Source organism: Electrona antarctica (assembly GCF_951216825.1).
Source record: "Electrona antarctica genome assembly, chromosome: 8".
Classification (NCBI taxonomy): domain Eukaryota; kingdom Metazoa; phylum Chordata; class Actinopteri; order Myctophiformes; family Myctophidae; genus Electrona; species Electrona antarctica.
Window position 1 is genome coordinate 42,562,863 of NC_136789.1, and position 16,256 is coordinate 42,579,118.

The 16,256-nt window shown below is 42.7% G+C and overlaps 2 protein-coding genes across 2 annotated transcripts in view; both read right to left on the minus strand.

Annotated features, from left to right (window-relative positions):
- Positions 1-1,746: 1,746 nt before the first annotated feature.
- LOC306928782 (oligodendrocyte-myelin glycoprotein-like) lies at positions 1,747-3,135 on the minus strand (the record flags this gene model as incomplete). Its single annotated transcript, XM_079509055.1, has 1 exon — positions 1,747-3,135. One exon carries the CDS (start codon positions 3,133-3,135, stop codon positions 1,747-1,749), a length of 1,389 nt encoding a protein of 462 aa, XP_079365181.1.
- An 8,384-nt stretch (positions 3,136-11,519) lies between these two features.
- The window catches only part of ksr1a (kinase suppressor of ras 1a), a 43,914-nt gene continuing 39,177 nt past the window's right edge, over positions 11,520-16,256 (minus strand). Inside the window, exons 16-21 of the mRNA XM_079507244.1 lie at positions 16,077-16,173; positions 15,842-15,975; positions 15,477-15,608; positions 14,702-14,837; positions 14,416-14,549; positions 11,520-12,639 (exon numbers count right to left, since the gene is read on the minus strand). Coding sequence (XP_079363370.1) covers positions 12,627-12,639; positions 14,416-14,549; positions 14,702-14,837; positions 15,477-15,608; positions 15,842-15,975; positions 16,077-16,173 — 646 coding nt within the window. The 3' untranslated portion in view covers positions 11,520-12,626. The remainder of the gene's footprint in view (positions 12,640-14,415; positions 14,550-14,701; positions 14,838-15,476; positions 15,609-15,841; positions 15,976-16,076; positions 16,174-16,256) is intronic.

The window sequence follows — 16,256 nt, forward strand, 5'->3', positions numbered from 1 at the left end:
TTAATGCCCAAATTTATACTACATTGTCACTAAAGTATGCAATGCATTGTGTGAGCTTATATATCTGCTATGTTTACCTGAAAGTGGTTAAGTGTGTCTGTGGGGTTTGATAAATATTGAAAAAATGAAAAGTATTAACAAGAGCTTGTGACTAAATAACTACATTGGATTCATTTTTCCTTTTCCAAAAGGTAACCATTTTGGACATGCAGTATGATGTTTCTGCCCGACAGCAACGATCAACACAAGGTTTTGATATTCAATAGCGTATGAATTAGCTTCCAAAATGTCTATTGTGATTGTAATTGAGGTTTGTATGGGGTCAACTGGCACATAACAGTAAAATGATTAGACTAGTGTTTCAACTGTCATTTAATTGTGTAATCTGTAAACCCTTTCAAATGGGGACGCTTAAGGACCAAACTATGTATAATAATGGTACTGGGCAAAGTAACAACAGGATGCTGTCTCAGATGCTAGTGGTTCTCACCAGTCACCACATGATTTGATCAATCCAGAGATGGAAAATAGCAGTAGAGTGAGAGAGGAAATAACATAATCTACCTCCTTTGACTCGCGTTTGAATCAAAGAAACATCCACAGCTCGTTCCAGCACCATTTTCATACAGAAGCAACAACATGGGAAAGACTTTACTATTGGTGTGAAACTGTGAATGGTTCAAATGTTTTTGTTATTTTGTTATTGCTCAACAAAAAAAAACACTATACTGTGTAGACTATGTCTCCAAGTTTCATTTAATGAGTTTCTTGACAAGAGAAAACAAAATCTGTAATTTAACACTGCCTATATTCTTGTTTGATAGCAGGTGAGCATTTTTAATGTTGGTGACTTTAATATACCATGCAGATAATCATTAGACTAATTGAGGATCCCTTGTTTGAGAAGTGATCCAACTAGAAGACGTCAGTACTGATGGGATTTGGAATTTTCTCTGCGCAGTTAAGCCTATTTATGAGCGAATTTGAAACACAATGTCAAAAGTCATGCAACCTATCAAGTAAATCACAGGAAACAGCACTATACATCAGTGAAGTTGAGTATAGCATCGGAGTGCACAATTTGTCAGCCCTTATCACAGTTAGATCACATATTGTTCTACTTGGTTTCCTAAATGGTAAATGGTAAATGGTGCATTTATATAGCGCCTTTATCCAAGGCGCTTTACAGAGATTGTGCATTACATTTACCCATTCACACACACATTCATACACCGATGGCAGCGGAAACCATTCAAGGCACCAACTAGCACATCAGGAGCAATTAGGGGTTCAGTGTCTTGCTCAAGGACACTTCGACAGTGACTCTGGGGGAGCCCGGGTTCGAGCTGGCAACCTTGCGGTTACCATCCAGGCACTCTACCCCTGAGCCACCGCCGCCCCGTGGCCCTAATAAATGGGCCACTGAACATAATGGCATACATTCCGTTGTGGTGGTCCTATTTATTGCATATTAGCCCTTTACTCAAGGGCAGTCGACTGAAGGTCTGTGTTAGAATAACTGTCTTTTTCTGGTGTATATAGAAATGTATTCTTACTGTCAAGATGAAGATATGATAGACTATAGTTATGTTTGTTTTAACTATTCACATTATCGGAAATACAGTACTGGTCATGGTTGACGAACACAGAGCCTCCGTATATCAACAGTCTTCCGTTTACACTTGTGCTCTCACTTAACTTTCAGGCTTGGTTAGTGCCAAGCGTCAATGTACACTAATGTATCTTTTACAGGACTTGTTGCAGAGCCAGACACAGGAACCAAAGGTTCTCAGTTAAATACAGTACAGATAAGTTAATGAGAGCTGGGCTGGAATTATGAGCACCACTGGGAAAGGACTGGTTGGGCCTCCGAACGCTCCTCGTGCGGAGAGTGGTTGTTCTCTTTGTGCTGAGAGGGGCTGTGGCTTGACTTGTGGCAGTAGTGGCAGTGCTGGAGGTTGTGTCAGCAGAGGATGAGGTGTCAGTGGTCAGTGGTTTGACTGTGATGAAGGTTAAGAACACAGGGTCAATGCTAGATGGGCTGACAGCAGTGGACAGGTCTCTGTCATCGGTGCTTCGGGGCAGGGTGGAGTAGCTGAGGGGGGTGGATGTGGATGGGTGGTGGTGTTGTGTGTTTGAACTCTCCCTGATGACGTTATGTGTGCTCAGCCTGGGAGACCCAGAAATATACCACCAGAAAGTGGGGTCCGTGTCTGGGGGTGCAGAGCTCAGGTCCAGAGCATTGGCTGCCAGGGGAGGGAGGTTGTAGGAAGCAAAGTGCCAACCTCCAGTCCTGCCAGTGCGTGTCTCTCCACAGACAGGCTTAGTGTGGCAGGGGCAGCCCAGTACGCGGGCTGGAGTATGATGGATCCAGTAGAGCAAGTCGGTCATGTTGGCATGCAGGTGACAGGCCCAGGGGTTGTCCCCCAAGGTGATGACTCTAAGCCCGGTCAGTTTGTCGAATGCTCCGAGTGGCAGTGTGGAAAAGCGGTTTGCATGTAAATAGAAGTGACTGAGCTGGGGTAGCCGCTCTAGAGAGCCCGGAAGCACCTGTACTAGGGTGTTATGGGACAAGTCCACCATATCCAGGTACATGGGCATGTTGGTGGGCACAGTCCAAAAGGTGTTGTGGCTGAGGTCGAGCACACGCAGCTTGATCAGAGTGTTGTTGATGAAGACAGCCCGCTCCAATTTGTTGTTGGACAGGTCCAGGATACGCAGGTTCCACTGGTAGGCAGTGTCGTTCTTGTCCAGCACCTGGATGCGGTTGCCGGCGGCGTGTAGCTGCCACAGGGAGCGGGGCAGGCCAGTTGGTACATGGCCCAGCCGATTGTGAGACAAATCAAGCTTGCGGAGGTGGGCGTAAACCGAGAGCTGTCCATCAAGGTTATGCAGGCGATTGTGGGACAAGTTGAGGGAGCGGAGGTTGTGCAGTAAGCCATCAGGGAGCTGTTTTAGACCCTTCCAAGAGCAGTCCACCTCCCTGTCGCCGGGGCTACAGGAGCAAACGGAGGGGCACGGCACCGTGACATGCGCACCCAGCAGCAGTAAGGCAAGTAGTCCCAGGAGGACCTCTGTAGTGGAGTGCTTCAGGAACACGTGTCTGCTAGCAGAAAATATAAAGACCAAGGACATATTAGAAATGTGGTTTAAATTAGTTTACTTTGTATCAACATTGGACAGTGTGATTGTCCATGTATGTATTGCATGCATTTTTGTCAAGTACATCTGCCTATACCTGAAATTCATCCTCTGCTAACTATTGGGAGCAGTGGGCAACTATATTTAACAGCGCCCGGGGAGCAGTTAGGGGTTAAATGCTCAGGGACACGTTAACACATAGACTGGGCAAGCTGAGGGTCGAATTGGCAACCTTCAGATTCCCAGATGGCTTCTCTACCCACTCAACTATGGCTGCCCTGCCTGCCCATATGTGAAGGATAAAAGTGAAATGGGTGCATTTTCAGGGGTGTCTAATCTACAGACTACAGCAGTGGCTGACATACTGCAGAGAGCTGTGCTGAATGAAACACACACACACACACACACACACACACACACACACACACACACACACACACACACACACACACACACACACACACACACACACACACACACACACACACACACACACACACACACACACACACACTATATGCATCAATGCATTGTGTGGTAATACAATGCATACATACAATACATTTAGGTAGCATCGTGTACAATTAATTATGCAGGCAAGTGCACAGTAGAGAGGTGACGTTGCCTTGCAGTCACATAACTTTTTACATTATTTGTGTGAGACAAAATATTGCATTCTATTCTATCATCATCACCAGACAATTCCCTGCGGTGGTTATTCCCCTGCGCAAAGAATGCTCGATTGCCACTGGTTGTCAGTGTGGTCCTACTCGCCTAGTAACAGGGGGACAAAGCTCAATAAAAGAGTTTCCTTAATGACTTTAGGGATGCCGGAGCACATTTGCAGGTTCCAATAAGGCAAGAAAAGACAATGAAATTGCATTCTGCAAGCTAGATCGCTGTGGACCGAGTATATTCTATAGCTAAAGGGCTGCTTTGTTTTAGATTCATTTAGCACATACCTTTTCATCTTTTCATTCCAGTCACTCTTCTCTTGTCCTCCTATTTGCTGTTCAGCTCCGGTTCCCACTCTCCTTTTGTCTCTTTTTGAAGCTCTGGAGCTGCTGCCGTGCTACTGAAGGTGCATTTTCCTCTCTCGCAAAAGGAATTCAACCCTCTCTCTCAATTTGTAATCTTCAGCTTTTTTCCTTTCTGCTGTGGCTCAGCATCTGATAATGGACATGGCAAATATGAAGCTTGAGCAGACACTGCAGACTCTGGACTCTCACTACTGTGCAGTGTGCAGGGGTGGTGTAAGGATATATGTGTGTGTGTGTGTGTGTGTGTGTGTGTGTGTGTGTGTGTGTGTGTGTGTGTGTGTGTGTGGTGCGTGCGTGCGTGCGTGCGTGCGTGCGTGCGTGCGTGCGTGCGTGCGTGCGTGCGTGCGTGCGTGCGTGCGTGCGTGCGTGCGTGCGCGGTGTGTGTGTGATGGGATAGGCAAAGTAGGCGGGGGAGGCAGAATGATGCAGTGCTGAGTGGAGAGGTCCCTGTGCTACTGATGAGGAAAGGGGGAAACTGCCACACATTAATCCTGCAGGTTTACAAGCATTACAGAGGAGGGTTCTCACTTGTCATTTTCAAATGTATACCATACAGTACATGTTGTAGTTTTGCTGGTACTCTGTGTTCTGTGTGTTATTATAGGTACGTTTCTGCAACATCCCCATCATCTGAAATTGTTTCTAAGTTGAGATTGAGAATTGCCACGTGTGAGAGGAGATAAGCAATGTCTTTCAATCTCGGGCTCCGATATTAAAGAGATGTTGAACGTGGTACAACCTAGGGTTGTACAGTACAGCTACCTGGCCATCTTCTATGCTCTTCTGTGCTCTGTATAGCAAGTCCAACATTGTTTTAAATTACCACAGGTGATGACGATGATGTCAACTGCATGACTCATATGAACATGCAGATGAACGGTATATATTTATCACCATATAAATGAATAAATGCCCCAGAAGCATAGGAGTGATGTACGAACAGGTTTTCATCGGCCTTTTCACATTTGGCCCAACTGCTTAAGAGAAAGAGAGCTTTCTTTCAGAAGCAGCAGGCAGACATTCTCTGCTTACCAATTACCACATCACTGATATATTCACGCACATTCACTCACACACATCCATGCTCACACACATGCACTAAGGTTTGAAGATCCAATAAAAACTACTGAGTTAGGTCTGTTTTCTTGTGTAGACTAAAAATCAGAAACATGTGACATGAGTCATGACATTTACAAATTATATATATTCCACTTTAAATAACACAAAAACATATGGTAGAGGAAACAATATATTCATCTCTAACAAATATTAACTTTGTTACAGGTTTAGTGGCACTGTAATAAAAAGCAAATTGCAACAGAGCAATTGTTTTAGAAGCCAACTCTGCTATGCAAAAGCAAAACCAAGGATGCTACAGTAAGAGTGTGTGTGTGTGTGTGTGTGTGTGTGTGTGTGTGTGTGTGTGTGTGTGTGTGTGTGTGTGTGTGTGTGTGTGTGTGTGTGTGTGTGTGTGTGTGGTGTGTGGTGGGCAGGGGGTGGATTGGGTAAAAGGTTGTCAATGTAAAAGATTGTGGCTTTACACCTTCACTACAGCTGCACTTGTTGTTTCATTTTCAGAATGAGAGGATCCTACAGTGTTAGTTGTAGCAGTAGGAGGGTGAGCAGCATCCACAGTCTTCTTGGAGGAGGATGAATTCCCAGTGCCAGATGTCTGCTCCTCCATTCCACCTGCTGCCGGAGCCTGGTCAGGCGTGGCTGCGGCCTTCTTCTTGTCCCTCGCTGCCTCCAACTCTTTTATCACCTGCACGTCTAATTTCCCCGTCTCCGGCTTCTTAGCTGTACTGCCACTCTTCACCTGCTCTTGGCTGAGTGGGCTCATCAGCACACCCGTCTCTACGCCCCCCGTCTCGGATCGGCAACGATTCCTCTGGGCAGTGCCCATCCAGTAGTCAGAGTTGCTGATCAGTTCAGCGTCGCTTCCTTGGTCATGTCTCCTCACCTGACACAACCTGCAGGCCAATAACACCGTGGTGAGCAGCAGAATAGTACAGGCTAAAATGAGACCACCAGTCACCATCACCATTATGAGGCCCGTCTTCCTGGCAAACAGGCAGTCATCTGCAGGCCTGCTGGGGGCAGGCTGAGTGTTGGCCGAAGGCAGTGCACTGCTGCTGGCGGGAGACAGAGGAGCGGTTGTCGATGTGTCAGTGTGAGGAATGCCGCTGGGTTCAGACGCATCTCTAATGGGCTCATTAGAAGTAGCTGACGTTGCTAGTTCAGAAATCGGAATAGTGGATAATAGCGTTGACTCATCTCGTTGCGCAACTGTAGGTTGGACACTGTTTACTGTCATTGTCACAGATACATCATCTGACGATGACCCATCGCCAGGATCCAAACTGGCATGCTCATCAGTGGTAAAGGCAGTGGTAGAAGTTGCCACGGTAGGTTCAGTTCCGGATAATGCAGTTCCCATGAATTCAATCCAGCACAGAAGCAGGAGGATGTTATAGGCTTTCATGTTGGTACCTTTTACGGTTACCTAAGAAGAGAAAGAAAACAATCCACATTTGATGGCTGAATCTTTTAAAAAGTGTGTCTAAAAACAACTTCCTGTTATGTGCTCTGTGTAAATCCCACGGGGGTTTCATTGTTTGAATCACTTCTCACACCATCATACGATTACCTCCAGTAATATATTCCATCTCTTTAAAAGTACTTAAATGGAATGGATGGCACTAAAAGTTGTTGAATACTATGATACTGATGCCTTAAATTACAGTATATGTAAAAGACATATTACTGTATGTATTGTAGCATATATGTGCATATTACACACACACACACACACACACACACACACACACACACTCTAGATATATAATATATTTAAAAAAGAATCACTTACACTGCTTATGACTTTAGTATAGATCCAACAATGTTGTTTGTTTAAAGATGAACGAAGAATCAGCTGGAACAGTGTGACTGAGATACAACAAATCAGGGAGTGTGGAGTTGTGACTGCAGATCAAGTAGCCCTTGCCCTTACACATATATTTCCTGTTCCTTTTCACACTTCCTTCTTTGGCTTTTATAAACCAAAAATAAATGTGGTGTAGCTGTTGGATTACGCAGGCAGCTGTTACTTACAGTATGTACGCTACAACAGGCACAGTAAATTGCTGACAGTGTAAGAATGGGATATCAACTGTTAATTTGAGTGTAAAAGTTGAAGATCATAATAATGATAAACCTTTATTTATATAGCACCTTTCGAAAAACAATGTTACAAAGTGCTTCACAAAGAATAAAAATAAAACCAATGCACAGTACATGAGTCAAATGTACATCTGACAGTGTACATTTGTGAAATCAAGTATCAACCATGTACATCTGTGAAAATAACAAAAACTCTCTTAACCAATAAAGACCGGGAAGCATAGATATTAGCTAAATAGCTACATGAGGATTTAGACAGTGGTTTAGAACAATAAAATATCAGATATACAAACTCAAAGTGGACAGCGTGTCACTTCGTACTGCGCTGCAAGCTTGTACATCTGATATTTATTAGAACTATTGTGAAAGATATTCACTATTGGTACAAAGCATTTTCAGATCCATATGGATATTATTATTGAGCGGCGCTCCTATGCACAGCTTTGTGTGTATGTCCGTATGAGCACGGAATGAGCTCAGCTGATTGGCTGAGCACAGAATGAGCTCAGCTGATTGGCTGAGCACAGAATGTGATGTATGACTGATGATAAGACTTCACATGAATGTGATTTTATAAAAAAATATAGGCTAAAGTAAACCTAAAGTATCATGTATCAGTAAAATGGGCATTGCCCCCCCCCATCCCCCTTACAACATTACCCAGTGTACACATCATCTGTGTCCCTTTTATGCCCGTATATGGAGATTTCTGTATCTGTCTGTCTGCGTCCCTTTTATGCCCGCATATGGAGTTCCTTATCAGGTATGCTCATATATGTACTACCGTATGCTACCAGGTCAGTCTATATGCGGAGTCTTCATGACCTCAAGGTATTACATTATACAGTATAGGGATTTCAACAACATTGTTTTACACTGAACCTACAGACTTCCCGCTTAGCACATCTCTCCCTCAGGTTCGATTATGAAGTCGATCGGGTCTCATATGTGGGCATGATGACCCTATATAGACCTATGTGCATATCGGTCGGATCGGCGGTTCTGGACAACCGGATCTAAATTGTGCCTATATGGACATATCAGAGGTTATCGACTTGACACAGAGGACTCCCTCGAGTCCTCGACGATGCGTGCACACACAAGACGGATTTATAGTAGACTTTATGAACAGCCTAGGTTAACATGGATCAATATGAACAGTGAATGAAGTGAGCACTATACTACAGACTGAGACATTAACAGCAGTTACCCTGAGCAGCCCTGATTATTTGTGTACCTCCCAGTAGTCCATGAGTAACAGAGAGAGAGAGAGAGAGAGAGAGAGAGAGAGAGAGTGAGCGAGCAGCCAGTCATTGATTCAAGGGCAGAACAGAATGTAATGGCTACTGACAGGAAGGAGCGACCATGTCGCCTGTCGGTCTCCCATAAGGAGCCAGCAGTGGTTACAGATGACGATTTTGCCTGATGAAGACCTTGTAGGTCGAAACGTTGCAAACACACACACACACACACACACACACACACACACACACACACACACACACACACACACACACACACACACACACCCCCACACACACACACACACACACACACACACACACACACACACACAACATTTAACATTGTGTACTATTTGGAGGGGAAATTTGGATTTGAAGGACACAAGATGTTTTCATTTCATTTTCTCAAAGGATCACCCACCAATGTGTACCTGCTCCCAGTTAACACCCACATTAAGAGAGTATTGCTCATTTCATTGCCCTGTCCTTGATGCTCTTCTGCAGTTGTAATTTTGGATAAAGGCCTCTCTCTCTCTCTCTCTCTCTCTCTCTCTCGACGCAAAAGATAACCTACACAGGAAGTGACAAAGGGTCTAAAAAAAGAAATGACCCAGGAAGTCATTTTAGTTTCTCATGAAAATCCTATTCTAGGTAACATAATGGTGCTTGTGAAAGTGTGTGTGTGTGTGTGGTGTCCTCACCCCTTTCGTTCTTTCGGTTTAAGTACCTGAGGCATTACTGCCTCATTTCCCATGATGCCACTGGAGACTCTGGATCCATTAAAGCTGAACTGATTGCTGACACAGTTGTGGCAGTGCTTTCTCTCTCTCTCTCTCTCTCTCTCTCTCTCTCTACCTCTCTCTCTCTCTCTCTCTCTACCTCTACCTCTCTCTACCTCTCTCTCTCTACCTCTCTCTCTCTCTCTCTCTCTCTCTCTCTCTCTCCCCCTCTCTCTCTCCTCTCTCTCTCTCTCTCCCCCTCTCTCTACCTCTCTCTCTCTCTCTCTCTCTCTACCTCTCTCTCTCTCTCTCTCTCTCTCTACCTCTCCCTCTACCTCTCTCCCTCTCTGCAGTAATATGCTCAGTGTCAATTTAACCTTGACTGTACAATTGGACCCCTTATTACCATTGGTACACTCTCTGAGTTACAAATGGATAAATGAATGCTGAGGCTTTTACTGTGTGTTGCCCACTGTTAACAGATTATAATCTAACTAAAGGTGAGACGATTTATCAAATAACTTGCATGTATTGCTACTAGTATTTCTAGACCTCAAAAACTGTAAAAAAAATATTAAATGAGTAAGATACATTTTTGATTTTTATGACCTGGTATTAACAGCCAGTACTTTGGCGATGGTGCTAGCATACAGCATAACATACTGTATGCTACTATATTATAGTAGTGACATAGTATGAATTTATTGTAGGTTACTAGGACATAATACTGTTTGAGTGCACCATTATGGCAATGACACATATTAATTGAAGTGACTCTTTTGATGTATTTACACGGGGAAAACACATTGCCACCTCCTTTCCTTTGATGTCCTTTGCCATGCAGGTTTCTGAAAGAGAGTGAGAAAGAGAGCAAGCAAGAGCATTTTGTGACTTACTGTTCGGCGCAACAACCCTCTTCAGATGGTGATCATGTGGTCTTGTACCAGCTGCATGGAGTCAAATAGCTTTTGGTCAGAGTACAGTCAGTACAGCCCCAGGAAACAAGCTCCTTTCTTCTCTGTGGGACAAACATCAGTACGCACAATCAATTCAGCTTTCGTGCAGTAACGGTCAAAGCCACACTTCAAATATAACGTTGTCAGTGATTCTTATGATTATTCCAGGGGCTTTCTGGACAAAATAGACGCACACATGCAGGTGCCTCAACACAAAGGTGAATAGGCCTACAAGCTTCACAGTTCTGAAACAGAACTAATAAGCTATGTTTTGGGTCTAAATAACAAACATAATTTACTTGGCTCACATTTGTTTTAGGCTTAACTTGGGAAATAAATCACCTGGAGTAATAATGCCTAGGAAACGGTTGTGTCACTGGCCAGTAGAGTGCAGTATTTAGTCAAGTACCCATGTATCTCACCTTTACTACCGGTAATAATGTGCATCTTTCCATTCACTACAATATGCAGTGTAATAATTTTGTATATTTATAGATATTTAAACTCAATATATATTATATTACATAATGTGGGAGTGGTAGAGTGCACGAGTGAGGGGAGAATGGGAGCAGGAGATCAGCCGGGGGTTCGGAGAAGCAGGAGCGGTATTGCAGTACCGCACTATTGTGATGGAAAGAGAGACGAGCCAGAAGGCAAAGCTCTAGTGTCGATATACAGAGCAATCTTCGTTCCTACTCTCACCTATGGTCATGAAGTGTGGGTCATGACCGAAAGAATAGGATTGCGGATACAAGCAGCCCAAATGAGTTTTCTGAGACGGGTGGCCGAGCTCTCCCGATGAGAAGTGACTAAGTGAGAAATGTCTGGAAATCTCTGTTGGAACCCCTGCGACCCGATTCCGGATAAGCGGTTGAAGACTAAGGACTCCACGGGACAATGGGGGGGGGGGGGGGGGGGTAAAAAAAATAATAATCTTGGGAATAGCACTAAAGATTTTGTACAAGAAATGTGAAACTTGTTATTTGATTTTTCCAAATAAAGTAAACAAGTCAATAATTTTCTGAATGTAGCCAACATAATGTCATGTAGTGTCTTGTACAGTATAAGAGAGGACTCAATGTTTATTCACAATAAAGCAACATGATCAATGGAAGCATACCTGAATCTGCTCCTTCATGGCTGTTGTTATGAATCTCCACATTCAATGTCAACTCTAAATCATAAGTGACAAATTCTACACTACACCAACATAACATGACAAGCTTCTTTTTATTTTCTTTCATGGATGAAAACATAAACTGCGTGTACAGAATGGTACTCACATGCAATACAAAAATATGGATTTTTACATAACATAAAAAACATGTATTGGCCCATTTAAAAAAATGTGCAGTCTTTATACAGGATTTTGTACATGAAAAAAATATAAATATATATACTGTATATATATTATATATACACATCTGTAATAGGGATAGCAGTACCTATTCAAAAATGTCATGATGTATAATACATATAAAATGTTTGTACAAATATGAAAGAAAGTTTGGCTGTACATTAAATAATGTATTTACACTACATACCATTATATTTGCAACACAACATTTACAGCAATGTTTCACAAAATCAACCCCACATTAGTCCAACACAGTACACTCACTCGCGCGCACATGCACGCACACACAAACACATAAATACAAGCACACTAACTGAAGCCAGCAATCACAAACATGTATACACACAAGCACGCACAAGAGGTAATGTTTTAGGAAGATACACTTTTGCGCCAGTCTTTTTGCGCATAGAATGAAATTATTCAACTTTTTGAGAGGAGGATCTTTCTAAAGAATTTGTATTACTATAAGGTGCACTTTGACATGTAAATGGATGGATACCGCTACCATTATCAAGAAGTCTTCAATCATAATTCATAAATAACCAAAATTATTTAATTCCCATTGGATTGTGATAGAAGCAAACATTGTGCCAAGACCAAGAGTCAAATGGAATGCTATAATATTCATCCTGATTCTTCCAAATGTATCCAATCATTCATGTGTGATTTTACTCAGATTCTACTCAAACAAGACAGGATACACATCCACATATCAAGCAGTCCAAACCTCAGAAACACTGCTGAATTAAGTCCTCAATAATTAAAACAAACAAAAACACGATAAACATGATTATCAAACCGAAAAAAGTTAACCCAAAAAGTGACAATTTGCTATTGTACTTTTTTCTCCCTTCTTTCCTCTTCTGTAGACAAAGTGCATATTGTATCCAGGCAGACATGGGTAGCGAGGTGACCGTCTCAGCGCATGCCATCATACAACCATAAGAGAAGTGATGGGGAGGAGTCGGAAGGCAGCTGGAGGAGGAACATCAATCAAGTGGCCTGTCGAAACGTGTGTCAAGACAAGGGAAGATGTGAGAGAAAGAGAGAGAGTGTGTGTGTGTGTGTGTGTGTGTGTGTGTGTGTGTGTGTGTGTGTGTGTGTGTGTGTGTGTGTGTGTCATGTAGTCAGAGGCCCCAGCAGGAATAACGACAGCAGTACAGAAAGGTGGTGGTGGTGGTGGTGGTGGTGGTGGGTGAGTTCAGGCCAAGGAAGGACAGGGCAGCCATCATCAGCAGGCAGAGACCACAGCATACCAGTCAGTCTCAGCAGACACCAAAAGCCAGTTATTCACAAGTCTCAAAAGTCCAGAAGGATAACACAACAAAAAGGCAAGTAGATCTTAGACAAAGTGTGAAGGAGAGCAAAGGGTAGAGGGGAGAGAGAGGGGGTCAGCGGTGTGTTCCCTCCTCCTCAGCCCCCACCCGTCCTCTCTTCCATACGAGAAGACGCACTGTTAGACATGGAAGAACAGACTGCAGATTAGTGGAAGAAGTGTCTAGTTCAGGCAGAGGCAACGCTTTGATCAATCCCTCTAAGAGTTAAGGATTTCAGGAGCATGCAAGGCAGACCCAGGCTTTGTTTTGCATTGCTTATGTTTCAGAGCGACTGCTACAACCTAGATTAGATGAAGAGAGAAAGGAAAGGGGGAAAGAACAAAAGGAAAACAGACATAAGACGGTTAGTGAAAAGAAAGGTCAGCTCACACAAAGAGAGGTTTGAAAAGAAGTCAATTGCAGTACTATGTGTAGATACATAATAACCTTCAACATGGGATTAATACTGTACTTGATTGACTAAAGAAATTCTTAGTCAACTAAAAGCCAAAGCTTTTGATGACTAATTCATTTGATTGGTGACTGACACATCTGTAAAATGTGATTTGTTTTATATGCAATCATGCATATAATAATACAATAATAATAAAACAAACAAAATAACAAAGAATAAAATATCAAAATGAAATAGAATTGGTTACTTGACAATGCTTGATTGATTAAGACCAAACCAACCAATTGTCTGAGTGAGCAGCCCTAGATGGAAAAAGTTGCTGCACTATCAAAGTTAAAGTTAAGTATTTTGTGTATTACCTATTATTTATTTATTTTCACATCCGTTTCAGCATCAGTAATAAGGCCTCTTTTGGACCACTTTGTAGTAGCTGACTCAGCTAATATGCCTCCTAAGCCGTTATAATGGCACTGCACACTTCATGATTTCATGCATTGAATGAAATCAGTTGGCAACGGAGGATCAATTTGTAAGTACCTCACGAGTTTAACTGAAAGGCAAAGAGGACAGAAAGTGCAAATCACAAATAGAGGGCAGATGCAAAAGTATGTGTTAAAAAATAATGTGTGTGAGATTTGCATTCAATTATCTGTAAAGAACTAGTTGTGTGTGTTGTAGTTATTAAAATCCATCCTAGTATAAACATTCACAACAAACAATGCAAAAGAGGGAAACCTCTGTGAATATGGTCCTTTCGCTAAACTCAGCCCACCCACCACTCCGCCACCCAATTAGAGCTTCCAAATCTCTTTCAAATCCAAAGGCGCGCACACACACACACACACACACACACACACACAGAGAGACTTGGGCTGCCAAGTCTCACCCCTTGGGAGTGAGAGTCACGCAATTTAAGCCTTTACCACGCACCACAAACTAAGGCCCAAACCTCAATCTCGGGTGGGATGTCTGTATTCCTCTAAATATATGTTAAAAAAGGCCAAATCGACATTAAAAAAGACACAGCTTTGTTTCTCAGATACGTACTCTGCGGACTTCCAGAAGTGCCCGGGGTGGGACAGCCGGCGATTGAGTTTAGGCAGCTTCTCCAGCATGTCGGCCAGCTGGGTGAACGTGGGCCTCTCTCTCAGGTCGTATGCCCAGCACGCAGATAGGATCTCCTAAAGAAGCAACAGCATTTGATTTGCAACCACGCCCATACATTCACTGTAAACCCAGAAACAATTAAACTCAAGAGTCAAGAGTTCAACTTAATCCAACTAAAAACAGTGATTTTTATTTGTTGACTGTCATATTGTTTTGTTTTGCTCACCGTGACCTCTTTGCCGAGGCTGATCTCAGCCAAGACGTTCTTTATACCTTCTCCACTCCCCACCTGCCAAATAGTAGCTTCCACTGGCTGATTGGTGATTGGCCAGTCCCTTGCTTGGAGCTCATACCAAATGGTGCTAAAAGGGGGTAATAATGATCATTCATATAGACCTGTTAAATAATTAACGTATATACGTTTTTAATAGCCACTATTGTCTGCGGCTGACGTATATATACGTTTTATATCACTTTATATGGATATGAAACAGTTAAGCTAAAAAACAACTTTTAGCCCTGAGCCGGTTGCTAGGCAACGCCTTTGCTCACCCCCGCCTGCACAAAAACATACGCGCGCATCCATAGAGCCACATTATAATTACGATCTAATGTTGCTGTTTTCCCGGAAACTATGTCGCTGTCCGTGGTGTTGATCATCCATCCGAGGTTCGGGTCTGATTTGTGTTTTTTCACCGCATCGCAATTAAAATATTAAGGTTTCTGGCGAAAGATAAACATTGTGTGCTAATGCTAACATTAGCTGTTTCTTACAATGGAGGTCTGCGAGCCGGGAAAACGGAAGTGAATAAGTAGCAATCTCCACAATTCCGGCTCGCGCACGCTAACTACCATCTGTGGCCACACCGTAGCAGTTAACTTTTTAATTATTATATACTTTTGACAGTGAAAGAGTTACGTGGTAGACAACTAGGCAATATTATTATCACTGAGGTAGATCCGATAACTGTTAAAGTAGAGGGAACATATACAGTGCTTACCCAAAGGCATAAACATCTGCTGCATTGGAGAAAGGGAGGCGGTCTTCAGTATTACCAGGACTCAATCGACGGACGATCTCTGGTGCAAGGTAACAAATCCAACCATGTGGAAGTTTTAACTTGTTCTCACGCCTGCAAGAATTCACAAAAAGACAAACATTAAACACCAACATTCACGACTAGTAGTACATAATTCAATACTATCCAAACAGAGCTGTTACATGGTCACCCCATTGAGTAAATTCCTAAATATGTGTTTTAGATCAATCATTTTGTATGTGTGTGAATTTAAACAAGACAATCTAAAATTGTTCAACTTAAAAGCTAGAAGTTTCAATTTTCTTCTTTGCATTCTTCTTACATACCTGCCCTCCTGGACTACTCCAGAGATCCCAAACAGGCCAAAGTCTGTGATCACTATCTTATTGGTGTCGTGAAAGACATTCTTTGACTTCAAGTCTTTGTGAACAATGCCTTTTGCATGAAGATAGCCCATTCCCTATGCACAGTGGAGGACACACAGTGATACATGAGGCATGGTTAGATACAGTAGAGCATATGAAAAAAAAAAAAAACATGGCATATTGATTAAATGATTACCTTTACAATCTCTTGAGCGATTTGTCTCGTCTTATTGATATCAAGGGTGTTTTTTGTGTCTCTAACAACCGAGTACAGCGTCCTGCCTTTGCAAAAACTGGGAACGGGAAAATATGTGAAGTGAACAAAGATCCTTTATTGAAATAAATGGTGATCATTTGAGTTAGGCAAGTTTTGCCC